The 25,881-nt window shown below is 42.7% G+C and overlaps 1 protein-coding gene and 1 long non-coding RNA gene across 2 annotated transcripts in view; one reads left to right on the top strand and one right to left on the bottom strand.

Annotated features, from left to right (window-relative positions):
- SHQ1 (SHQ1, H/ACA ribonucleoprotein assembly factor) overlaps positions 1 to 16,107 on the top strand; it is a 101,010-nt gene extending 84,903 nt beyond the window's left edge. The window contains exon 11 of the mRNA XM_041764089.1: positions 14,059 to 16,107. Coding sequence (XP_041620023.1) covers positions 14,059 to 14,611 — 553 coding nt within the window. The 3' untranslated portion in view covers positions 14,612 to 16,107. The remainder of the gene's footprint in view (positions 1 to 14,058) is intronic.
- Positions 10,774 to 19,465, bottom strand: LOC121495969. The gene is made up of 3 exons (XR_005989081.1): positions 19,221 to 19,465; positions 18,954 to 19,008; positions 10,774 to 11,305 (listed from the first exon to the last, which is right to left on the bottom strand). It is a non-coding gene; the product is annotated as an uncharacterized LOC121495969 (long non-coding RNA).
- Between the last annotated feature and the right edge of the window lie 6,416 nt (positions 19,466 to 25,881).

The raw sequence follows: 25,881 nt of genomic DNA, 5'->3' as shown, positions 1-25,881 counted from the left end.
TAGGACTTTAGTGGACTTCTCACCCTCATTTTAAAATACAGAATGGTTTTTGCATAGAATTCTCTGTGGGAAGAGACTGTCTCTTCAGGCCCAGGACTCTCAAAGCTCCTGAGCTGGACATTCCCAGAGTACCCTGTGCTAATCATTCTCATAAACTTACTTTACCAAGGTGTCATGGCTTGTTTCTTTGCCTTCCGCAGATTAAGATGATCTCATCTTCCAATCAGAGACTGCATTTTGTATTCACCATTATTATTATAATGATGATTAGGAAACTAACAGGGACAAATTTTTGTGGCTGACCTCAGTTGCTTGCGGGTCTTCTGTCTTGATGCTGACATTTACTGTTCTTGCCAGGAGAGTATGTTTACTGACACATTACTCTGTGGAATAATAGTAGAACTGGACATCATAGTCAGATTTTTCAAATCAATTCTCAGAGTCAAGGGATTTCTTTTTCTAGTAAACTCCACCCATGTGTAGATTACATGCATGTGCAGATTAACATTCAAAGTAAATATTTCTTGTACTGATAATAAAGTCTTAAGAGAAATCAACTCCTCTGCTTTTGCTTTCATTATGTAAGCTTCCTCTTCACGAAAAGAACTACTAAGCACTCTTCACACTAACCCTGGGGCTTTACTTTATATTACACACTGTCCCCTCAGGATTTACGCCATCAGATTATGGCATTTTATCACCAAATCTGGCAGATAGCAGGTGCTCAATAAATATTTGTCAAAAGACTGGCCTTAGACCTGGACACTTGAGCTGAAAAAGTTCAGCTTAGTTTACTTGCTTCTGGCTCTGGTCCTCAACTCCCTGTACACAATTCTGAAACCCAGAAAGTTCTGAAAGTACAAGTATTTTCAGGCATTTGGGAGCAAAACCTGACTAAGCTGAACTCACCTGACATGAGGCTATTTGTAGTCTTTAGTTATTCCACTTGGAAAGACTAACCATACATTTCACTGCAGAAAAATATTGGAGTATTTGATTACAGGTTGTTGCTGGGGGTTTAGGTCATATATGGTGTAGTAGTATATCCAGGATTACTTTTCTGAAATGCAGAACAAGCAAACAAATGGAAATATTTATCTCTCTGCATGTCTGTGAATAAAAGTGCTGAAGAGTATTGACTTTGAGGTTACAAATAAATTGTAGCGAGTAGACAAATTCATAAATAGGGAATCAGCGAATAATGAGGATCTACTATACTATATAAACTCTTATGGGTCCAAGCATTTCAGATAAGGCATTGTTGACTCATGGTAAAATTTAGGAATTTTCTGTAGAAGTTTTGAGGAAATTGATAATTTATTGAGAAGCAATTAGCAAGAGGTATAAATGGTTAGTCTCTGGCTGATGAGAGGAGAATTAAATGCCATAATCTGATGGCGTAAGTCCTGAGGGGACAGTGTGTAATATAAAGTAAAGCCCCAGAGTTAGTGTGAAGAGTGCTTAGTAGTTCTTTTCGTGAAGAAGAAGCTTACATAATGAAAGCAAAAGCAGAGGAGTTGATTTCTCTTAAGACTTTATTATCAGTACAAGAAATATTTACTTTGAATGTTAATCTGCACATGCATGTAATCTACACGTCGGTGGAGTTTACTAGAAAAAGAAATCCCTTGACTTTGAGAATTGATTTGAAAAATCTGACTATGATGTCCAGTTCTACTATTATTCCACAGAGTAATGTGTCAGTAAACATACTCTCCTGGCAAGAACAGTAAATGTCAGCATCAAGACAGAAGACCCGCAAGCAACTGAGGTCAGCCACAAAAATTTGTCCCTGTTAGTTTCCTAATCATCATAATAATAAATGATCTGAGAACTTGTTCTCGTCGTTTACCTCCCACTCTAGGTGGAAAGTTTTCTCTTGTTGCTGTATAAATTTTAATTGGGATTGCAGATACAGAATGGAGTCTTCTAAACGTTTTATAAGCTCGTAAAAAAAAAAAAAAAAAACTTTTAAGAAAGTAAGCTTTGTTCCTTACTACATAAATTAGATAAAATTGTTCACTTTGAGTAAAATACTCATACAACTGGTGTAAATGCTTTTGGTGGCTCATCTTCTGCTTTTTGATAGATGTGAATCAGTTTTAGGGGCTTGGAGGTAGTACTGAGAGGAAAATTAATAGAAATTATTATTTTAACAAAACATGAGAGACACCTAACTCTGGGAAATGAACAAGGGGTAGTGGAAGGGGAAGTGGGTGGGGGGTTGGGGTGACTGGGTGATGGGCACTGAGGGGAGCACTTGGCAGGATGAGCACTAGGGTTATGCTATATGTTGGCAAATTGAACTCCAATAAAAAATTTTAAAAGAAATTATTATTTTATATTTCAGAGAGTACTAGGATTGGTCTATAAACATACGGGGAGGTGAAGAGGGGGGAAATGCCTTTAGAAATGTTATTTGAAACGCCCCACAAACAGGCTTTCTCCTGTACGGGCAGTATAACCTCCATAGCCGTGAGCATATGCTTCTTCAAGGAACAACTCTCCGTGTGTAGTTCACACATTAAAAGAGAGGACTAATGGATCTTTCTCTAGGCATACTTTGAGATTCCCTTTGTATTTGGCAGAACGTGCCATGCCTTTTAAAAAGACTTTTGCAATGAGAAGTGTTGTATGAGAGGTCCTGCTGGTTTGCCCAGAGGTAATGAGGGCTGGCTCCATAATCCTGTCCCCCACTTAGGACACACTTCTTGCAGAGGCTCTGTCGGCTTTTCCAGAACAAATGTCAGAAGCCTGTGACTTCTTTTCCAGGATTCATGTTTCTTGTTGTTGTTGTTGTTGTTTTAAGCTAATTTTTGTCGAAGTACACACAGATTATAAGTAGACAAAGAATGAACTCTGATGTGGCAAAACACTTGTGTAACTAGCCACCCAAATCAGGAATCGTGTTTGAGAGGCCCCCAGATGCCCCTTAGTGTACTGTCATTCTCTAACCCCTGCCCTGTAACCACTGTCCTGACTTATGCCAGCATCTGTTGGTTTTGCCTGTTTGGGAACTTTGTAGAAGTGAAATAATACAGTGTCATACTCTTCTGTGTGTGGCTTCATTCCTTCATGAAGCACTGGTTTTTGTTTTTGTATTTTTTTAAAGATTTATCCATTTTGGGGGTGGGACAGGGAGAGAGAATGGTGGGGAGGGTTAGAAGGACAGGGAGAGAGTCTTAAGCAGATTCCGCACCAAGCCTGCAGCCCACCATGAGACTTGATCTCAGGAGTCTGAGATCAGGACCTGAGCCGAAACCAAGAGATGTTTAACCAACTGTGCCACTTGGGTGCCTCTCTTTTAGCATTATTTTTATGAGCATTCTAACTGAGCATTAATCTTAAAGATCTCATTCGAGCAGCTTGAAAAAGATCTAGCAGATTAATCTCTCTGAGGACATGAAATCCCAAAAAGGTGCACAGCTAGTCATGTAGAACTGTAGTTGTATAAGGAGCGGGAAGTAGGGAAATTGGGGAGGGTTAGGTGTTGAGTAGGTTGTAGGTGGCATATTTCTGAGCACTTTCCTCTTTGCCTTTGCTGACCAGTTCTCAGCAGGACCCCTTCCCTGCCAGAGCACAGCTTTCCAGGTCCAACAAGGAACAGACCCAGTGGGTCTGCATTTAGGAAGGAGCTGTACGCAGCTCTAGGTCTGACTTCTCTATGCAGGGGAGACGAGTTAAATTGCTGCCTTTACTATATCAGTGAGCTGTACTGATGGGCACAGCGTGCAGTGGTTTTGTGTGAGAGCAGAGGGAGGTACAAGCAGGCATGCCCCAGAGGTGGCCACTTAGTGCTGTTACCAGCCCTTGTGAGAAGCTGTCTGTCCCAGAGCTGTGTCCTATCAACTCATTTCTGTCCTCTCCGCAGGAAAGCAAAAGGTTCCAAACTTCCTTCAGAGAGCATATTAACTATGCTTCACAGTGAGTGGGAATAGGCAGCGCTTATGTGATATGTGAGACAATTAATAATTCCAGAAAAGCCAAACCAGGCAGCAGGCAGTGTACCACTGTCAATCAATTTTAGAACAAGGTTGTCATTAAGAAACCGTAGATGGGATGCCTGAGTGGCTCAGCGGTTGAGCTCCTGCCTTTGGCTCAGGGCGTGATCCTGGGTCCGCGGATCAAGTCCCACATCAGGCTCCCCTGCAGGGAGCCTGCTTCTCCCTCTGCTTGTGTCTCTGCCTCTCAATCTCTCTCTCTCTCTCTCATGAATAAATAAATAAAATCCTAAAAAAAAAAAAAAAAAAGAAACCATACAATGGTTCAGGATTAACTGCTTCATGGCATTGTGATGTGTGCTTAAGAAGACTTTCCACTGTGTATCATCTCAGTGAGTAGATAAATATTTTGAATTTTCAGAGTTTTTGACTCCTGTCATAATTTGGAGAGCTGCATGCTTCAGCTTGTGCATGTGGTAAACATACCAGCACTTAAGTATTTTCCTGTCTCAGTGTTGTGAAAGCAACAGAGCACACTAACTTTATATTTTGTAACCAAGGAGAAGTTTTCAGCATTTAGAACAAGCACACAAAGAAATAAACACATTAAATCATTTAACCCGGTCTTTCCCTCTCAGAGCATGCCAAGAAATTTGGAAGCAGTCATTTTCATTTTGCGTTCAAGATGGGAAAGTGGAGACAAAAAGGACATTTTTGAAAAATTCAGCCAGAACCTCCACTCCTGTAGACCTCAAAACTGCCCTGTTTCACCAATTCCTAGTAGTAGATCTGGGTATAAGAAGTTGGAGGGCAAAGGGCAGAGTGGGCAAAGCTGCTGGTCCATGGCATCACGAATGGGTGTCAGGGGAATGAAGATACTGGCCCCTCAGCGTTCAGGATGGCAGGTAAGATACAGACCCTATGCCATGCCAGGCAAATAGCATTTTCTCTGTGTTCCATGACATGAAATAGCTTTGGAAGCACTGTGTTACATAGACTGCTTTTATAAGACTGAGGTGGGATTTTAGCCGAGTATTCAGTAAGTAAGAGCCCACATGGGAAGGCTTAGGGAAGGAGTGTTCCAGAAGAAGGGTACAACAAGTGCGAGGGCCTTGAGGCACGAATGCATTAGTGTGTCCTCTGGATAGAGAGAGGACGGTGAGTGGAACACAGTGCCCTGGACATGAATGGTGGGTGACCTCACTGAGAGGCAAGCAGAACCCAAGGCCCAGATCTCTGGGGCTTTGTCCTCACTGGGGAGTTCAGATTTTATTCTGTTTTGGGAAGCCATTGCAGGTTTTTACACAGGGAAACATAGAAATGTAGAACCACCGTGTTTAGATTCAGAGGGGAATTAGAAACAGACTGACCCATTCTCTGCATTTTATTAGTGAAGGAAACTTTTCTGTGCTTTGCTGCTGTTGATATTTTTGGTGGGGTCCTTTTTTCATCTGTAAAACCAGGAGCTTGTATGCAATGCTTTCTGATTTCTGTTCAGCTCTAAAGACCTTGATCCCTATATACCCCTCTGTATTATTGTTCCAGAACCACTGTAACAAATGACCACAAACTAGATGGCTTAAAACACAGAAAGCTATTCTCTCAAAGTTCTGGAGGCCTGAAGTCCAAAATCAAGATGTCCTCCACAGGGTTGGTTCCTTCTGGAGGCCTAAGAAGGATATCTGTTCCATGCCTCTTTCCTGGTAGTGAGCAATCCTTGACATGCCCTGGCTTGTAGATACATTACTCTAGTCTCTGCCACCATTATCACACAGCCTTCTCTGTCTCTATATCTTGACATGGTACTATTGTAAAGACACCAGTCCCCCTGGAGTCATTGGATTAAAGGGCCTGCCCGAACCCAGTGTGACATCATCTTGATTTGATTATATCTGCAAATCCTATTTCCATTTAAGGCCCTATTGACAGGTTCTGGTGTTAGGACTTGAACATATCTTTGTGGGGGGACACACTTCCACCACTTTCATAGTAATGCCTTCTCCATCTTATTTGACCTCCACTTAGTTTAATGGAATCCAAACAGCCATTTCATCTAAACAGCTACGAGGTCAAAATACTGCACCTCTTTTACTAAACAACATTGTCTGCCCTTTTCACATAGATGAAATGTAGAAATATTGTCAGAACTGTTCAAGTCTGACATACCCAAAATGTCGTGCTTCATGGAATCATTTTAGAGAAGAGTCTATCTCTCACCCTTGGACCTATCAGCTTTACTTCTCCAGATCCTTTTATCTTCAACAGAACTGGGGGTTTTTTGTTGTTGTTGTTTGCTTTGTTTCTGTTTTTATGTATTTTTTACTTAACCAGCTGTTTGGTTTCATTCAAATTACTTGCTCTTTGCCTTGTACTAGAAATTATTTAAAGCATTTCTGTGTGTGTGTGTGTGTGTGTGTGTGTGTGTGTGTGTGTAAAACAATGTGACATTAATTAAAGATGAGGTCGAAGAAGGAAAAAAGCAACAAAATTAAAAGGGAGGCAAAACAAAGCTTCAGGTACATTCCATCATGCCAGGTGGGCCATGGATTTTACTTTCCTAACAGCCAGTGTGGAAAGGGGGGCCTCCAAGTTTCACTGTGCCGAGAGTTTTATGTGGCTGATTTTGAAATCGACTCTGAACCCCAGTATGGAGGATTATCGTGAAGCACATTTCAGCAAAAGCAGTTCTTCTGGGGTGCAGGGGGGGGGGGGGAGTAGAGGGAAAGGTGGCAAGTTGATGTGTTCACATTTCCATCTCTGCTAATCTGATTCAGTCTGGCATAAATGCAAAACCATTTCAGGGAGGGATTGAGTCTGTTTCTGTCAAACAGTTCTTTATGAACATTGTACCTTTCTTAATCTGTTTATCACCTTCACCCTTCCATTTCTTATATGGGTATCAGTGGTGAAATAAATAGTAGCCTCTCTGGATTTGGGTAAACCTCCACTCACCTACCTGAGGCATGCTCTTCCATATGTGGGATTATCATAGCAATTTTTTAAAATATAAAGTCATTTACTTTGCTCTAGAAATGTGCATGTGTGTGTGTGCGCATGTGTGCAGGTGTAGCTAGTGCAGCTACATATGTATGTCATGCTGAGGGGGGGTCCTTATTTCTGAATATTCATTATTCGAATTTCTGTGCTTACAGTTACAAAGGGAAGTGATGGTAGAACACAGAAATATTCACTAATGATCAGACCACCTAATAAATTTAGTCCCCATTCTAGCATATCATTTCCTTCCTAGCATCCTACCTACCTATTCAGCCAGTGTTTTTGTTGTTTGACTTCTTACTGATCTTTGATACTATACAGTGCAGATAAATTGCAGAGTCAGCAAAAGATCAAGGACTACAGAAGGGTGGGTGGTGAAAGTGATACAGGAACTGTGCTTGAGCCACACACACACACACCCACTGATGTTGAGGTTTAGAAGTGTGGGATTAGTTAATAGTTGAAGAAGAAAACTCTACAATAATAGTGACATTAGTGGGAAGTCTTTAAATGCCAAAGGAATCATTTGAGTGTCATGTGATTGGAAGACCCTTGAGAAAACTGATGATGTCATGGTGATTATTTGTTCTCTGATTTGCTCTAAAAGACTGACCTAAAGTGATGAATGTCATATAGCACTATACTGTAATTTCGTTAGAACAGTTACAAACATAATATTTGGTTCATTATTTGTTCAGAAGAAATGGTACATAGTTACAATCATAACCTACATATTAAGTCATTAGATATTTTATGAACTTTTTTGTGTAGTTGGTAATTAGTTGAGATCTTAACCTTTTTTTGTTACTATTTATTATTAAAATTTGGCCTTTTAGTTTGATTTACTTTAAGTGACCTTTTTTGGTCTTAATTTATCTTCCATTAATGAGCATCTCCATTGTCTATTTGCTTTAGCTGTGAGAGGTGTGGTATGTTGGAGAGTATCACCTCAGAATTCCCAGAACCTGAAACTATGACCTTATTTGGAAATAGGATTACTGCAGATGGAATTGATTGGAGAAGGTCATGCTGGAGTAAGGTGGGCCCTTAGTCCATTATGGCTGGGATCCTTGTAAGGAGAGGCAAAGAGACAGACACTCCAGAGGGAAAACAAAATGTGAAGAAGCAGACCCACAGGAAGAGTGCTGTGTGATGACAGAGGCAGAATTTGGAGTGATAGGTCTACAAGCCAAGGAATGCCCCGGGTCGCCAGCAACACAAGAGGGAAGAGAGAGGCATGGGGGACAGGTTCTCTCTCAGAGCCTCAGAAGGGACATCTATCCTCTAGAACTGTCAGGAAAGAAATTTCCATTGTTTTAAGCAATCAGTTTGGGGTCGTTTATTATGCCCTACGAAACTAGTATAGGGAGTTGTCAGAAAATTATTCTGCTACTCTGTAGACGACATGCTAATTTGCAGGCCCACAGAGGTATTACGTCAAGTTAGAAATAGGGTGAAAAGTGATTTCACTGGCCCAAACTCAATATGGCTTGAATAACTTGCAGTATTTTCTATATTAAAGAAGTAGCTTCTTGTTTAAAGAAATAGATTGTTTCTGTGAATGAGCTGGAGGCAGTTTTCACTAGTACAATTCTCCTCATCTGTGCATCAATCAGCCCTTGTGTTTCATGGCACCTTTCAGGAAGAGACTGTAACCAGCAACTTCTACTTAAAGCTAACGCATTATCTTTTATTTATTTATTTATTTTTTATTTTTTTACTTACTCATTTATGACAGAGAGAGAGAGAGAGAGAGAGAGAGAGAGAGAGAGGGAGAAACAGGCTCCATGCCAGGAGCCCGACGTGGAACTCGATCCCGGGACTCCAGGATCGCACCCTGGGCCAAAGGCAGGCACCAAACCGCTGAGCCACCCAGGAATCCCCACGTATTATCTTTTAAATCAGGCTACGTGGATGTGTTTTGGGCAGGGGATTTTGAAGTTTGGAACTGGTTCTTCTCAAGAGGCAGGAATTATGATCATGTGCCATTATCATCAATACCCTTTATAAAGAAAGTTGATGTACTTGTTTGTCCCAGACAGAACTTGGTGTGTGTCCTTTGAAATTAAAAGGCCAAGTCAGTGTATTCCATCATCCAGTATGAAATGTTTGTTGAATTGCCTCACTGGCGCCCTGTCTTACATTATCAGTTGCTGGCTCTAGTGTCAGTATGTCATGCCTGGCAGGTTAGTGGGTTTTGGCAGAGGAAATGAAACCTAGTCAGTTACTATGAGATTTATAGTAGATCTGCTATTGCAGGAAGTGGTGAAAAGTTGATTGATAGTTGGAGACAAAACTCTACAACAAGAAACAGGATGTATGCTTTCTGTTTATACCCACGTTTTCCTACATTTTAGGGCTCCTTTTGCACTTTGTTTTGGCTGTTTCATAAGGCCATGCAATCCCCCTCCCTACCGCCCCACTGTAACTCATTCACCAAAATATAAAGTAATTGAGGAAATTTTATATTAGCTTAGCCATGGTAAAGATATGCACGTCCAGCTGTTACTGTTACTCTTTCATGGTAGTTGTATTTACTGTAACTTATCAAAGAGCAGTTTTTAACTTAAAAAAAAAATCCTCCAAATAGGATATTATTTCACAAATACAAACAGAATGAAGACTTTTTAAAAAGTTACATGGTAGGATTACGTTTCCAAAAACTTTCTAAGGTAAACCTGTTTTCAGTATTTTATTAAAATTTGGCATTACTGTGATCCAGTTGTCATGTCTCCTTTAAAGGATGAATCTCTTCACTCTTGATTGAATACATTCTTAACAAGTAGGTGCTCTTCACTTAGACATAAAATATATATTTTAAGTATAACTCGTAACTCAATGTATTCATTGCTTTGTATCTAAATGTACCTGTTTTTTTGTTTTTTTTTTTTTACCTGGTTTTTATACGCATTCTGGGTAACTAATGTCACTGGACAAAGCTTTATGACATGAACTAGCTGGTCTGTTTTGAGTGTGACAGTGAAAAACCACTAACTACATTAAATGAGGTGCTTTCTGAAACGGAAAGGGCCATTGCAGAGTTAGGTTCTACAATTTACAAGGAGTGGCAGACTTATAACCAACTCTAATTGTAACAGTGGTTGAAAGAACAAAAAGGCTTCTTTTCATGGCTTAATGAATAGGTTTCTTTTATTGCAAGCAATGATCGCTAAGTTATCTGCATAAAATAATTGAATAGAAACAAACCCAACTTTCATTCCTTGGATTATTAGGTCACATTCTACATCAATTATGTTTTGAAAATTTTAATTTCTTTTTATCCTAGCATTCTTTAGGGGAGAATTCAGAATGCCTCTTCCATAAACTTAAGGTTTCTATCACAACTTAATTTTTTAAAGAGATTTTATTTGAGAGAGACAGAGATAGCAACAGAGAGTTAGTGAGGAGGAGAAGGAGAAGCAGACATCCTGCTGACTAGGGAGCTTGATGTGGGGCTTGATCCCGAGACTGTGCATAACTTGAGCCGAAAGCAGACGCTTAACCAAGTGAGCCACCCAGGTACCCCTCTATCACAACTTTAATATTAATTTAGGAAACTAGCCAGCTTGACGTAGGAAAAGTGAGACTGCTAAGAAAAAGAGATGAATCAGCATGTTAAAGAATCAAAAATGAACATAAAATTCAGTTTTTACATACTTATTTTTTTAAAAAAAGATGTATTTCAGAGAGCAAGAGAAAGAGAGCACAAGTGGGAGGGGCAGAGGGAGAGAGAGTATCTCAAGCAGACTATGCTGAGCATGGAGCCTAACTTGAGGCTCAGTCTCACAACCCTGAGATCATGACCTGAGCTGAAACTAAGAGTTGAATGCTTAACTGACTGTACTACCCAGGCACCCCCATTTTTTACATATTTTATATAAACAGGTCGTTTAAACATAATATAGTACTTAAAGTAAGAAACAACCTGAAGGATAAAAATTCAGAGTACCTAGTAACAGGCACAAATCCTGTTAGGATCACATGGCTTATCTGAGCCACTATTTTGCCTGTCAAAGTAGATCCTATTTAGTCTCACGTGTGTGGGCTCTGCTGTGTCTGAAAAGAGCTAGGATTACAGGTGAGAGGCTTTGAAATTCCAAATTTGTTCTGTTATACATGACAGATACAGTGTAGTAGACAATAATAACAAGGATCCAGATAGTACAACCAGAGAGTTGACATACCGACTCCCTTCACTGTATCCATAAAAATAAGTCAGATGTGTTCTTCCCATTCCAAAACTGTGATTAAGGCTCAGATGTACACTTCACTGAAGTTTGCTAAGTGAAAGCCAACAGTGTTTGCAGACTTCTGTGCCCGTGTCGGTCAGAACTTGCTCATTGGGAAGACGTTGAATGGAGCTCCAACTGGGGAGAAGTGAAGAATGTGGTCTCAGGATGGGAAACTTTTCAGAGCCTGGATATTTGTGGGTATGGTGGAGGAGGGAGTACACTAGAGCCCCAAGGCATGGGAGTCTGGTTTCGACTGCCCCTGGTTAGCTGTGTAAACTTCAGCAGGAAGTCTCTTACCCCTCCAGGCCTGTTTTGTTATCTGCAATGTGGACAAAAATGAAACTGACCTGTGAGGAGGTTGTCATTTGGAGCAAGCAAGTGTTTGTGAAACGTCATCTTTCATAGATTGTCGAAAGAATGTGTCATGGCTAATAAGAATGTGAGGTGTATGGTCACTGACGTAAGAGCTTGTATTTTAAATACTTATTTAAATAGATAGGTTCCTTGCTCTTTATCTGTTAAAGCTGTGGTTTATTACCCAGAGAGGACCTGCTTCAGTGGAAAAGATGGCAGTGACCTAGGTCCTAGGCTGACAGGGCCTTAGGGCAGAGATGTTTCAAACTGGTCCACTAACTCAGACCAAATTCTTTACCAGGGGTCATCAGAATTTCAAAATACATGTTGTTTGGACATTGTCTACAACTGCCTTAGACATGGACGTAAATTATGTGGCAACCCTCTCATTCTGTGCTCCTAGAGAGTTCTCAAACTGGCAAGAGCATTTCCAGAGTTTATCACTTGTTGGTGAATCATAAGCTGACTTCAACAGATCTTATCCTAGTTTTTCTCTCCACCCTAGCCACCTTCCTTTTTCTAATCTCTGGGAATTCCAGCACACACTCAGGGGTTTCCTTGCATATGAGAAAGTTGCTCTCCGTGATGCCATTGCCTGTGGCCATTCACCCAGCTTCCTGTACCTTGCACCCGCCCTTGGACACTGACTGCGGTAGAGATTCTGGGCCCTGACTGCACTTTTGGAGAGGCAGCAGCGGGGACAGATCATCCCTGCACAAAGTCATTACACCACATATTCTGTGACCAAAGGGTCTCAGACACATCTAGGCGCATTTATGTGAAAAATACCATCTTTGTTCAGTAGTTCCCATTGCCCCACCAGTCACTTCAGGCTCAGTGAAATTAAGCCTTATTTTCTCAATATTCTGGGATGGACTGCTCTTTTACAAGTGAATTTATCTTATGAATTCACCCTCATCAGGTTTGTGTCAAAGCCTCTAAATGTTTAGTACACTCATTTCACCTTTGGACTTAGAGAAACATAGAAGCCATACCAGCATGCTGACCATTTTCACACACTGCCACCTTTTTCAGTTGTCACTTTAGATTTTCTTCTATGGGAGAGGAAAGACAGTTTTTGGACACCTGCAGTAAGTATACTTTTCATTGCTTCTTTCATAACAAAAGGAAAACAACTAATGTATCCAAGTTAATTAAAAAGATTATTTATTATAATGTAATGTTACAAATGTAGAATATCCTCTGATATAACATGAAATGGTTTTCTAATAAAAATAAAAAGTGCTTCATGCTGCTCTCTATGGTATTGCATTTTAGTTTTTGTATATTTAAAATTTTTAAATAGGTATTACATTCACAGAGTTTAAAAAATAATGTGCAGTGAAAAGCCTCCCTCTTACCATCACCTCCAACCTTTCCAGTCCTCACTATCCCCCCATATAAGTTAAAGTGTTTTCTATAGCTTTCTAGAGTTTATTGATAAGTATACAAGCAAATAGATGTGTTTATATTTCTTTCTCATTTTTTAACCTAAAAGGTAGCACACACACATATGGCATGCCTTTTGTTGTTGCTATTAGACAGTATATCTGGGTTAGCCCATGAAGAGCTTTGTTCCTTAAGCAGCCATAGACTCTCTCCCTTTGCATGAAGAGGCCATAACTTATTTAACCAGTCCCATAATGGTGGGCATTTGTTTGTTTCCCATTTTGGGGTATTAAAAACAATACCAGAGGAAATAACCTTGGGCCTCTGTCCTATAGCATATGTCTTTAATTTTCAGATGCGGTATTGCTGGGTCAAGAGTATGTACATTTTCAATTTTGTAAGTTCTTGCCAACTTCTCCTTCACAGGGGTCGGACCTGTTTAATTTCTCAGCAGCAGCGTAGGGAGTTGCCTTTTCCCCCACAGCCTTGCTAGCCGTGCTATCGAATGTTTGGATTTTTGCCACTATGATAAATGAAAAATGTATCTTACTGTGACTTTAGTTTGTATTTCTCGTATTTGACTGGAGTTGAATATATTTTCTTATGTTTAAGAGGCATTTATATTTCCTTTTGTGAGAATTGTCTGCTTATGTCTTTTTTCTGATGAATTGTTATATCCATTTTTAAGAACTCTGGGGGGATTAGGCCTTGCTCTATGACATGAGTTGCCAGTATTTTTCTCAATTTTGCATTAGCCTTTTGACTTTATGATGATTTTTTTGGTTTCTTGTCTTACAGAAGTTTTATTTTGTTTTGTTTTGTTTTGTTTTTTAATTTGTCAATCTTTCCCTTTTTTGTGTGGCTTCTGGATTTTGAGTCCTAGTTAGAAAGGGCTTCCTCATTCTAGGGTCATAAAGGGATTCTCTTGCATTTCCTTGTAATACTTAATTTGCTTCATGTTTGGGTTTTTTGTTTTTGTTTTTTTTTTTTACATTTATATCTTTTATATGTTTCAGGATTTATCTTGGTATGTCACGTGAAGTATGGCTCTGACTTTATTTTGTTAATTTAAGTTCTGTGCCCTGTTGTGTTCTTGAGCCAGGTAATGAATGGTCCTAATATTTCTTCTTAAAATGGCTTTCAAGGTCCAGCAAGTTGGCAGCTCTTGCAGAAGCCTTAAAGGAAGCATCCCTGACAAAGGCCCAGCTGGGACTGGAACTGGAAGAACTGGAAGCTGCAGCTTTTCTTGTGCAGGAGGAAGAAACAGCATTAAAAGCAGCCCACTCCATTTCCAGGCAGCAGACACCTTCCTCCAGTCCTGAGGCAAGTGATTCAGAGGAATCAGACAGCACCAGCGAATCTGAAACCGAAGGCTTGGACTCCGAGCAAGGGGAGCTCACGGGTAGTAAATCTGAGACCGTAGATCCCTCACGAGGTCCCTCTTTTGAGGCAGGCAGTGCCCTGCTTATTGATGACAATGGGGTGTGCAGAAACTCAGCCATCGGGACATCTGGTGGTAGTCCAGGCAAGCTACCTGCCTCCTCCTGTGCTCTTGGAGGGTCCCGGCCGCTGATAGAGGAGCTCGGAGAGCAACTGAACTCAACAGTTCAAGTTTCTGAACCCGAGGACTCTGCTGCTGGAAGCCACAGCAGTGTGCAGGGCAGAGTCAATGGGCAGACACCAAGTGACAGACTCTGAGTGGTTTTCTCCACCATTGAGAATTATGTCAGATTTGGTTTTCTTCACTGAATGATAATTCTTCATTTTCACTTTGTCGTCCTTCTTAGTGTATACAACACTTTTTCAGTGAGCTGATGTTGATACCTGTTGGTTTCTTAGTACAACTTTAAAAAATAAAGTTTTAAAGTATTTTTACCAAAGTGTCATTAATATTGAAGATGAAATAACAGTTCAGCTGGAATCCCTAGAATGTAGAGCTCATCAATGTTTTTTCTTCAAGATTTTATTTTTAAGTAACCTCTATACCCAAAGTGGGGCTTGAACTCACAACCTTGAGTCACATGTTTTACCAGCCAGCCAGGCATCCTTAGCCACCTCTCCTACCCCCCATTAATATTTTAGGAGCCTCACCCAGGTATACTTGACATACAGTAAACTGCATGTATTTAAAGTGTACGGTGTGGTAAGTGTTGACATCTGTATGCACGAAAATGAAATCATCACTGCCGCCAAGATTCTGTACTTACCCATCATTTCCAAGTGTCCTCATCCCCCTTTGTTACCCTGCTCCCCTACCCCAACATACCACCCATTCCTCCATTCCCCAGCAAGCACTGAATTGCTCTGACACTGTACATTAGTTCGCATCTCCTAGGATTTAATATAATTGAATTGTGTAATATGTACCCTCTTAAAAATTAGGCTTATTTCACTCACTATAATTATTTTCAGATTTGTCGATGCAGTATGTGTTCAAGAGGGCTTTTTTAAAAAGCTTTTTGTTTTTTCCCCGTATCTGATTAGTATCTGATTGGATAGATTTTTCCATCCACCTACTGATGGACATTTGGGTTGTTTCCAGCTTTTGGCTGTCACAAATAAAGCTGTTATGAACATTTGTGTGCAAGTCTTTGTGTGGACATATGCTTGCATTTCTCTTAGGTAAATATCCAGTAGTGGAATGGCTGAGCCGTATGGTAGGTGTATGTTTAACAATTTAAGAAACTGCCAAACTGTGTCCCAACATGGCTATACCAGTTCACATTTCCACCGATAGTGAATGAGTGCTCCATGTCTTGCACGTTCTTATCATCACTGTGATCCATTTTTACCATTTTAATAGGAGTGAGGTGGTATCTCACTGTGGTTTTAATTTGCGTGTTTTAAGACTTCTGTTGGTGAGCATCTTTTCATATGTTTGTTTGTCCTCCACAAATCTTTGGTGAAGTGTCTTTTCAAATCTCTTGCCATTTTATTTTTTAAGCTGGGTTGCTTGTTATTTTTGAGTTTGAGAGTTCTTTATAAATTCTGGATACAAATCCACATTATGAGTCATCTTTACATGCCATGTAATCTTTGATAGGGCGCCATGCATTGTAAATTTCACTTTGTTGAATATATGTTCTTAAATTCTTCAGCTTTGTTTGGGGATGCAGTTAAGTTTCTTGGAAATAGTTTGATCCTTGTACGTCTTGCATGTGTAATTTGTTAGGCAGGTCTAGAACAGTGTTCAGTCTAGGATGAACTATTTCCTGATATTAAGGAAAGATTTTCCCATGCCCTGGGAATTACAGATTTTCCAGTCTGGGTGGGTGATAGAAATAGGCACCTGTGTGAATGCTGAGTGAGCACTGTTCCCACTAATGCTTTCAGATGGTACTTTCCCAAGATGACATGTTCTCATCAGTAAGTACTCTCATGAGTAGTAGAGGGGCCCCTCCAGATAATCTGGCCTTCTGTCCTGCAAATGCTGGCTGCTTGATTCTCCCCTTGTCCTCAGCTTTGTCTCCTGAACTCTGGAGTCCACTGGAGTCCCTCCTCGTGCAGCTTGGACAGTGGGTCAGAGCAGTAGGTCAGGTGATGATGCAGCTCACTATGTTTGTCTCTCACCCCTCAGGATCACTGTCTTACGTTGCCTGACATCCAGTGTCTTGAAAACCATTGTTATGTATACTATTCCTGTTTTTCTTTTTTGGTTATGTTGGGTGGGAGAGTAAATCTGGTCTTTATTATGCCATCTTGATTGGAAGCGTAAGTCTCCATTAATATTTTAAATGTGAATTTTCCCACTTGAATGTAAGCTCCCAGGGAGCGGGTTCTGTGTCGTATCTGGTTACCACTGAATCATCAGTGCCATATTCTCAGCGCTACATAAATATTTGCTGAATGAATGAACAAATGAAATAAACCAATTTGCTCTAGGGAGGAAATGAAATGAAATCTGATATGTATTAATCTCAGTAGCATTTTTATTTCAAGGGTATGCTCCCTTTTACTCTAGGTTTATATAGGTTGCCAGTATTTGTATTTCCAATATAAATTTCAGTTTGTATTAATGGGATAGTTGGGGTGACTGTGCCATTTGACACGCATGTTAACTCCTGAGCACTGTAACTGCTTTGTCGGAATGTGTTCAGGACTTTTCTCAGACTCCCTGGAGAGCTTCAAAATCCCTATGACCATTGAAAATGCATTTCTTCTCAGTGGCACATTACCCGAAGCCAGTTTGAAAATGCATTATCTGTTACTCCCCTCATCCACTTCTAACGTCAAGTTCAGCAGATACACTCTTGTCTAATAAAGCCATGGAAACTCTTCCTTTTACCAACTCTGTCTTTACTTAGGAATCTACACAGGATCTACCTCTGTGAAGCTTGCCATGGGTGGAAAAACCTGTTACTCCCTTCCTAAAAGAATAAGCAAACATGATCCTTCCTGGACATCTCAGAGCAAAGGAACTCATGAAACAACTCTCAGGAGTATCAAAGACAATATGAGTGGGTGCCTTAATTTTGGCTCTATGTCTGCTGTGGGTTTTTTTTTTTTTAACCTTCTCTTTATTCACAGAGGGTTAAAGCTTTGTGATATCACATTACCCTGTCTTTGTTTAAGATTGCACCACGTCTGTAACCCAAAACAAGTCCAAAGGTGCTGCCTTTTATTTGATTTTTTTTTTTCTAATTCAACAACCTGCCAAGCAACTCTAGGGATCTCCAGTAATCATGTGAGTTTCCCAAGAGCCCCAGGTGAGATGGGAGGAAAAAAAATTGTTGGCAAAAGAGCGGGAGGGGACCTCAGCGACTGGTCCCAGCTCAGTGGGAAGAACTTAGACTTTGGGGTTGATGAGGTGAGGAGGTGAGTTCCAGAGCTGAAGCTCAGGTGTGAGCAGCCCCACAAGCAAGGTACACCAACCTCCAAACCTACGCCTTGAAAATGGGAATAGAACTATTTTCTTGCTTATTTTAAAGGGTGATGAGACTATGTTCAAAATACTTTATGAACTGGAAAGTATTAAACCAACATAAGGGTTTATTACTCTTCCCTGACTTCCCCAGAGCTGAAACAGGGTTCTGTTCAGCTACCTGACAACAGGTCACTGGGGGAGCCGGCACTGTGAAAATGAGTCAGCCGTGTTAATCGCTTCAGAGGCATGCCAGTGGTAAAAGTCTACACAGTTCAGCAGATTAGACAGAAATATTAATTATGTCAATGAATCACAGCACTGCCTCATCTTCTGGGTTCGCATTATCATTGACCTATTTTTCTGTGTTCTGTCTCTCCTCTGCCATTACCCTGGAAGAATAATCCAGGGCTTTGCCGTGGGCATGATGGGTTTCAGGTGCCAGTAACTATGCTGATATCATCTTTCACTGGCACAAGATTAATTTACAAATGAGCCAGGGCTGCTCCCTACCACTTTCTTAGTTGAACAGCTGGGGGGCGGTTTTCACACCTGCTAGTGGAAAATCCACTTTGGTTGTGTGGATCAAATTCTATTACAAAGAATGGGGGATGGGGGAGGAGAGAGGGAGAGCCAAGTTTTCTCCGTTGGAAGACTTCATTAAAAAAGTGTGCTTTTTTTAATCAGAGGGGGCTCCTCTATTTTGTTACAAAGAGATTTTTATTATAACTAGAAATTGACCCATGTAGTCAGCAGTGACAAACACCACTAAAAGAAAACAGAAGTGAGTTAAAGACGATAGAGGAATAAAACCTTACTCAATCAGGTACTGAATCTGCATAATGTATTGTAAAATATTTGAAGATGCCAGAGCCCCCTTGTATCAGCTGATCTGTCATGTAACAACATTGCATGTCAGGTGGATTGAAGTGAAACTTCATAAACAAATCTAACTGTTTGGTCAGGCATCTCTATTAAAGCGAATCAAAAACTGCAAATGTTTCCTTAACATCGTTCTGTCTAAATCCCCGATGGAATTCTTGTTTGTGATCTGCTCCCTGTGCCGGCCGTTCTCCGAGCACGTTATATATAGTTTCAATCCATACCAAATGAAGGAAGCATTGATTAGACTTGATTTAAGGCAGCAAGTGATAAATGCAGCTGGAAATTGATTCATACCTCTCAAGTGACTGGGGCACAGCCATCCACAGTTGACACAACTCTTGTCTCAAGGCTGGAGAAAACAAACAGGGAAACACATGTCAGACAGATAAATGACTTGGCTGTTTTGAGCTCTCCGTGGAGGCCATTTGTTTCCTAGATAAGGAAGACTGCTCTCCAAAGTCATGAAAAGATAAGCGAGAGGAAAAGGATGAATGTGGAATTGCATGCCTGAGCACTTGAAAAAAAAAGAAAAGAAAAGAAACCCGACCAGAAAGGATTTACCTCCAAGAAGAATCCTGCTAGGAGGCTCTACTCTCCGCTCTGCTTTCATCTCAGGGGCACTGCAGGCAGGGAGTTTGCCAAGCAAACTTCAGTCCAGCTAGGCTCTGTCTCCCGGATTTTAAGTGATGGCGGTGGTATGCTGTCGTCTTTCAAGTTCTTTCCGGGGAGACATTTCCCAACTGCTCTCCTTGGAGTGAACATTCAGGGGGAAGAAGCAGCCGGCTTCCGGCCTGAAGTGCCAGCAGTTCGACCAGCAGCCCAGAACCACCCCCCCGAATGCAGTAGCTCTCTGGCAATCCAGTGCCTCTCAGACAGCCTCTCCCACAGTATGTAGTTAAATATTTACTGTGTTTATGCTCTGTGTTTTCCCACGTTGACATATTTGCTCATGCATTGCTTTCTCTTCTCCCTGTTACTTTGCATAGGTGGACATACATTTCACCCATTCTTCAAGGCCTCATTGAGCCTTCATTCTTCCCGGCTGGAAGTTATTTTCCTCCTCTGAACTCCCACTGGATTGGGGCCAGGTCCTGCTGGAAAAGCCTTGAATTAAGGGACAGCTAAGGGATCAGAGTAGGGATGTGTGATTTCTGTGAGGCTATGCTATAGAGCAGTGGGTTCCAGAGTTCCTATGTTGAGACTTCTGCAAAATTAAAATTAGTGGAAAACAAACCACTATGGAATGCAGAGGGCTCCTGACAAAGCTGCCAACATTTAATTTTGCATATACAGTTGACCCTTGAATAAGACAGAGGTTAGGGGTTAAAAATGCACATACAACTTTTGACTTCCCAAAACTTAACTATTAGCCTGCTGTTGACCAGAAGCTTTACAAAACATAGTTAAAAACATATTTTGTATGTTACATGTAATATAGACTGTGTTCTTATGATAAAGTAAGAGAAAATGTTACTAAAATCATAAGGAAGTGATGGGCAGGTGGGTGGCTCAGTTAAGCATCCAACTCTTGATTTCAGCCCAGGTCACAATCTCAGGATAATGAGATGGAGCCCTGCATTGGGCTGCGCTTCAGCGAAGCGTCTGCTTGAGATTTCTCTCTCTCCTCTGTGCCTGCCCCTGCTCCCACACTCTTTCTCTAAATAAATAATAGATAGAATCTCTTTTAAAATCATAAGGAAAATATATTTACGGTACTGTATTAATTGAAAAAAAATCTGTGTATTCGTGGAAATGTGTACTTCAAACCCATGTTGTTCAAGGGTCCCCTGTATAGGTATCCTCACCCACCTAGTATTCCACTGAAATTCCACTTTCTTTCATAAAAGCATGTTAACATCAAAAAAGTAAAAAGACATGTCAGAATACAAGTCTGTCTTCTAAATTGGACATTTATTAGCTTTATGAAAAACTCTTTTCCTTGAGAATCAGAGTTGGATTCATCAGAATTTTCCTGTCCTGCAGTGTATTTGCCAAGCATGGATGTCCATCTTGTCTAGGTGTCTTCTCAGCAGCTCTTCCTCAGCTGAGGTACAGCAGCTGCCTAGTATATTTTAGAAACAGTACACCTTTGAATTAGACATGAGACTAGACTTTACTAACAGCCATCACATGTTGAGCCACTGCCTTGTGCCAGTCTATGTGAGGCCTCTCTTGTTTTAAGCATGTCAAGCAAGGCCTGTCTCCACTTTAGTTCTTCTCTAGGCTCAGACCTGCCACTGGAGCTCTGCTCTTAGCTGACTGCATCGGGGTTGAACTTGACCCAAGGGCAGGCTGGGGCTTCTGACCTGGAAAGCTTTATTAAACCATGGGTTCTACAATTCTGGCAGCATACTTGGACCATCTGAGAAATTCTAAAGAAAGAGATACCCAGCCTCCTCTGCAGACAGTGTCTAAATAGGCAAGAGCTGGAATAATCAGATTTGTGTCCTCAGAAATTTGCATGGTGAATTACAGAGCACAATAGGCCCTTGGCAGTGGTTACAGAGGGTGAGAAATACATTAAGTCACAACTAGGCCTGAAGTCAGTCCTACAAACTCAGGAAGGAGAAGAAATATGAATTAGAAGAATCAACATAGTGGAGAAAATACCAAGAATGGGGTGAAGACACCAGCTGGTCAAGGAAAAGAGTGGCGGGGCACCCAAGGATGTACACATGTGGAGTTAAACCACATTCCTCTCTGAAATGAAGATTCAAACATATCTGCTCTGAATCCCAGAGCAGCCTGGGATCCCCGTATCACTATTTAATGAATCTCCATTCCATTAGACTTGACACTATGATTGTTCTTACTTGTGGAGTTCAGAGGGCATCTGTTTCCCATATCACTGATCAAACTGGAGGCCTTTCTTATAAATAACAGGAAAATTGACCAACTGTTTCAAACAGTAATGAGGGTTTACTAGTTCATGAACTGAGAAGTCTGGCCACAGAATGGATTTCAGGAGAGGCTTAACCCAGCTGCCCAGTGATGTGACCAAAGCCCTGTTTCTTGTGGTTTCTCTGTTCTACTATCCCCAAGTGTTGATTTCGTCCCAATTTTGCCACCTCGCATGTCCTGAGGTGGCTTCCAGCAGCCCCCAGCAGCTATCTCCTTTCTTGTTAACATCCATCAGAAAAGAGATTATCTTTGGTCCAGCATCTCCAGCAAATGTCCTCAGATTGATTGGATCCATTTAGGTAAATTTAGAATCATTCCCAGTTGGCCAATAAAATGGAATGTTCTGGTTGGTTTTATCTCAGTCATGTGGCCACCCATGGAGCTGGAGGTAGCCATGGCAGTGCACTACTCAGCTCTCTCCAATATGAGCTGACAGTTTCATGAAGGAGATACGGTGTTCACTTGGAGGCCACACTCTCTCCAGGCTGCTCCTACCACTGACAGCCACAGACAGGTGCTAAAACGGGGCCATTCCTGCCCAGTGTTGGATCCTTCCCACTGGCTCTTTGCTCCAGGCTCCCTCTTGTCCTTCCAGACTTTCTGAGCTTGCAGAGTTAGCTGTGTGGGGTCTCCCTGCCCAGTCTTCCCCCCTCCCTCCAAGTGCTGATCCTCCTCCCTGCCCTGGGCTCTCCTCTCCTGCTCCTTTCTTATGCACTTGAAGCAAAAGAGGCTGCACTTGTAATCCTTTCTTGGGGCTTTTGCTTCCCAGAGGACCCACAGAAGACACTCCCGTTATCCCAACTACTCTGGAATGAGCCTCTGATTTTTACAAAGGAGCTCAGCTCAAACACACTTTGCCCCACAAGTGCCTTTGTGTGGGGGTGGGGCGGGGGGGGTGTGTCTTTCCCATGAAACCAAAGAGGAGACCAGGATTCCAGGCGGAGTAACTTGCCAGTCACCCGCGCAGCAAGGGGCAGCCCTGCGTGCAAACCCCATCTCACCCTCGGCAGCCCCGGCTCTTTGCCAACACGAGGCGCTGCCCCTTGTAGAGAGCCCTGGAGAGGTGGCCTGCGATGCTCGAGTTCGCTTAGCTCCCCAGGGGGTGAAGGAGGGTGAATGCCAGCGTGTGTCCCCTCTGCTGGGCTTTCCTTGAAGCAGTCACCTGGGGTGGGGTGGGGTGGGGGGGGGCAGGGACGGGATCTGTGGGTGGATGAGCTGAGATGGTCACCGCCTGTCCTGCCGCGCAGGCTGCGGGATCCACTGCCGCCTTATCGTGCTTGGACACCTGACAGGTGACACGTCCGCAGGAGTGGCATCCCCTGCACGTAAATCCCCAAGGAAGAGCAAAGGCGCCGGGCGCCCGAGCCCCCCCATCCCCCCCATCCCCCCCCGGAGGCGATCGCGGCTGGGAGCCCGGGCGTTCCCGCGCGCCGCAGATCAATGAGGATGCCTGTTCTCCGTTATGCCAGCCCACCCCCTCTAATCCGCCGCATTGTCCACTGACGTGTCTAATTATGTGTCTTACAACCACAGAACTCCCCCCAGAGCAGCGGGGCCCTTCTGGCGGAATGAGGAGCATGATTGCTCCATCTGTTCCTCGGGCGCCGCGGGAGGCTGCGGGCGGGCGGGCGGGGGGCGGGCGGGCGGACTGCGCGTGCGCGCGGGCGGGGCCAGAGCGGGGCGGGGCCAGAGCGGGGGCGGGGCCAGAGCGGGGGCGGGGCCGGACGGCCTCCGAGCGCAGGTGCCTGGGGGAAGGGGATCCCCGCGGCAGGTGCGGATGCCAAGCTCGCCGCGGCGCAGTCTCTGTTTAATTACTGTCGACGGAGGGGGCTGTTTCATTTTAAGAATTCTAGGAGACAGGTTCAGATGGAGTTCTGAGCCGAGCTCGGGAAGGTGGCTGGCTGGAAGCTGCTGGGGAGGGGAGACACCTGCGTCTTTCACTGAGACTGGCTCGCTCAGGATTTCCCCGATATGTAAAAACAATCACCTGGAGTGTGAAGAGGCTTTAAGAGAGAAGTCAGCCCGCCCTCATCCTCCCCGCGGCTCCTCCCGAGCTGACTAAATTGTCATTTGGCGAAGCCCGTCCCCAAATCACAGGCGTGCTATTCCTCTCCCAGTCACACTGTGCGTGCGGAGATCTGGCTCGAAGGGTCCATGGAAGTGTCACCTGCGGAGGATGGCACAGAGGAGATGACCAAAATTAGGCTCCCCCTGGAACCGGATGCCGATACCAGCTCCCATGTGCCACGCCCTCTACAGTTTGCAAAGTGATTCCTTCTGCCTCGCCTCTTTTCCAACAGGGACAGCCAGGGGAGGTCCCATTTTAAAATGAGGAACCCGAGAGGCACTCAGGCTTTTGCAGGGTGAGCACACCGGGCAGTGGTCGCCCCAGGACTCGTGAAAGATCTCTGTAGAAAGGATGAACAAGAGTTGGTCAAGTGGAGGGAGGTGGGGGTGGGGAAAGTGTATCTCAGGTGGAAGGATGTGATGGGTGAGAGAACCAGATTGTTTGGGATGATTGAGACAGAGGGGGAGGCTTAGGCCAGCTCCCGGATTGGGCAGTAGCTTACAGAACACCACATAAAGTTGTGGACCCAAACGCAAATGCAGATCATGTAGAGAGAAGGAGGAAGAAAAACCCAGGACCACAATAACTGAAAAGCGATTGAATATTTACTGCAGTCCTTTGTGAATTTCATCATAAAGCAAATGTTGTAAAGCCTTCTCCCGTTCTCTCTTGCATAACCTCACTCTCTTGCCCTCTGTCACTCTTTTATCATAGTCACTGCCCAGAGTCACCTTTCTCCCTCCAGACTTCCTCAGCCTCTCTTTCAGACTCTACTCTCACAGCTTTCCTCCCTCCCCCTCTTTCCCTCTTCTCCATTTCAGTGTCTATGATTTGGATCCTATAGTACCGTCTTCCCTTCCAGTATGAGTTCCACTTGCCTTGTGGCTCCTTCCACTTAGAGCAGTTAGGGCAGGAGTCGACAGACTAGCAGTCGAGGGCTACATGCATCCTACCACCTGTTCTTGTGCAGCCCACAAATGGACTATGTTTTTTAAATGTATATTTAAAGTGATTGAAAAGAACTTGTAGAAATTTATTCTCTCGCTTGTTACAGAAATACCTACATGATAGCTGTGAGTTGGCCTCTTGGCCTACAAAGCCTACCATACTTTACAATTTGCCATTTAAGAGAACAAGTTTGCTAACCTCCTCGGTTAGGAGAAGTGGAATATGGATGCTTCCTCAGTAGTGTCTTGGATGCCAGGCCTATAGCTTCTGGGCTTTTCCCAGCCCTGTGAGGGAGATTTTTGCAGGAAGGTGGGGTGAGGCCCCTGCATGGCAATCTGGAGGGAGGGAGAATTTATGGGAAGGGGACAAAGCCTGCTTTTGAAAGAAACCCATTGAGAGCTGTCACAGGGGCCAGCCAAGGACACACTTGTTTTTTCAGTTTGAGAGGTACCTTACATTTACCTGATCATTCCTAGGACTAGGAATGGTAGAGTTCAGCCAACCGAACTCTAAAAGCTGTGATCTCTAAAAGCTGTGATCCTTTGGTGATCCCGCAGTAAAGATGGAGACCAGCCCAGCATACAATAACCTGAGAGGTTTCATATTCCAGAAACAGATAACCTGGCAGGTCAAGCCTGTCCCAGTGTGTTGTTTTTGATCAAGAGGTAAGTAGTCTACCAGTGATGCCTTACCAGAAAGTGTAACATATACTGCAGTCTTCTCCGACTTTTGGGTCTCTTTCCATATACCATGAATACACCCTTATTGCCTTTTATCCTGGGTGACCATCTACTATTTTCTTTTTTGAGCATTTTAGAAAGCTTGTCATCCTAAGCATCTTCCCATAATTACCTGGGCTACCTTTTGTCTTTCTGGCATCCTGTTAGGGAAACCATTCCTGACCCCTGTAATAATGCTGCTTCTTCCCTGTCTATCTGAAGGGCTTGATATTACCCTGTAATCCCACCAGAGAGTTGGACCCTTGGCCCAGGTCTGGCTAATCAGAATATCTTGTTCCTCTGGCCATAGTGATTGGTTTAGGGATGGAGTGATGTCAATGAAATTCCTCTTCAGAACTTTGGCCAGAGCTATTAGAATGATACTTTTTCTTCTCAGTTGGTAAACTGGAAGAAAGCTATTTTTGAGTTGTTGATAATTATCTTTGTAAACACATGGGTAAAGCCTTCCTGGAAAATGAATATCATATATAAGAAAGCAGAGATGGAGAGAAAGAAGGAGATGGGAGAGACTGACAGAAAGAGAGAGATCGAGATCTGACATAATTTCAAACTCAGCATTCAACCA

This window comes from Vulpes lagopus, chromosome 7 (genome assembly GCF_018345385.1).
Source record: "Vulpes lagopus strain Blue_001 chromosome 7, ASM1834538v1, whole genome shotgun sequence".
NCBI classification, from domain to species: Eukaryota; Metazoa; Chordata; class Mammalia; order Carnivora; family Canidae; genus Vulpes; species Vulpes lagopus.
The sequence above is the reverse complement of the archived record's forward strand: the minus strand, read 5'-3'. Positions and strand labels throughout refer to the sequence as shown.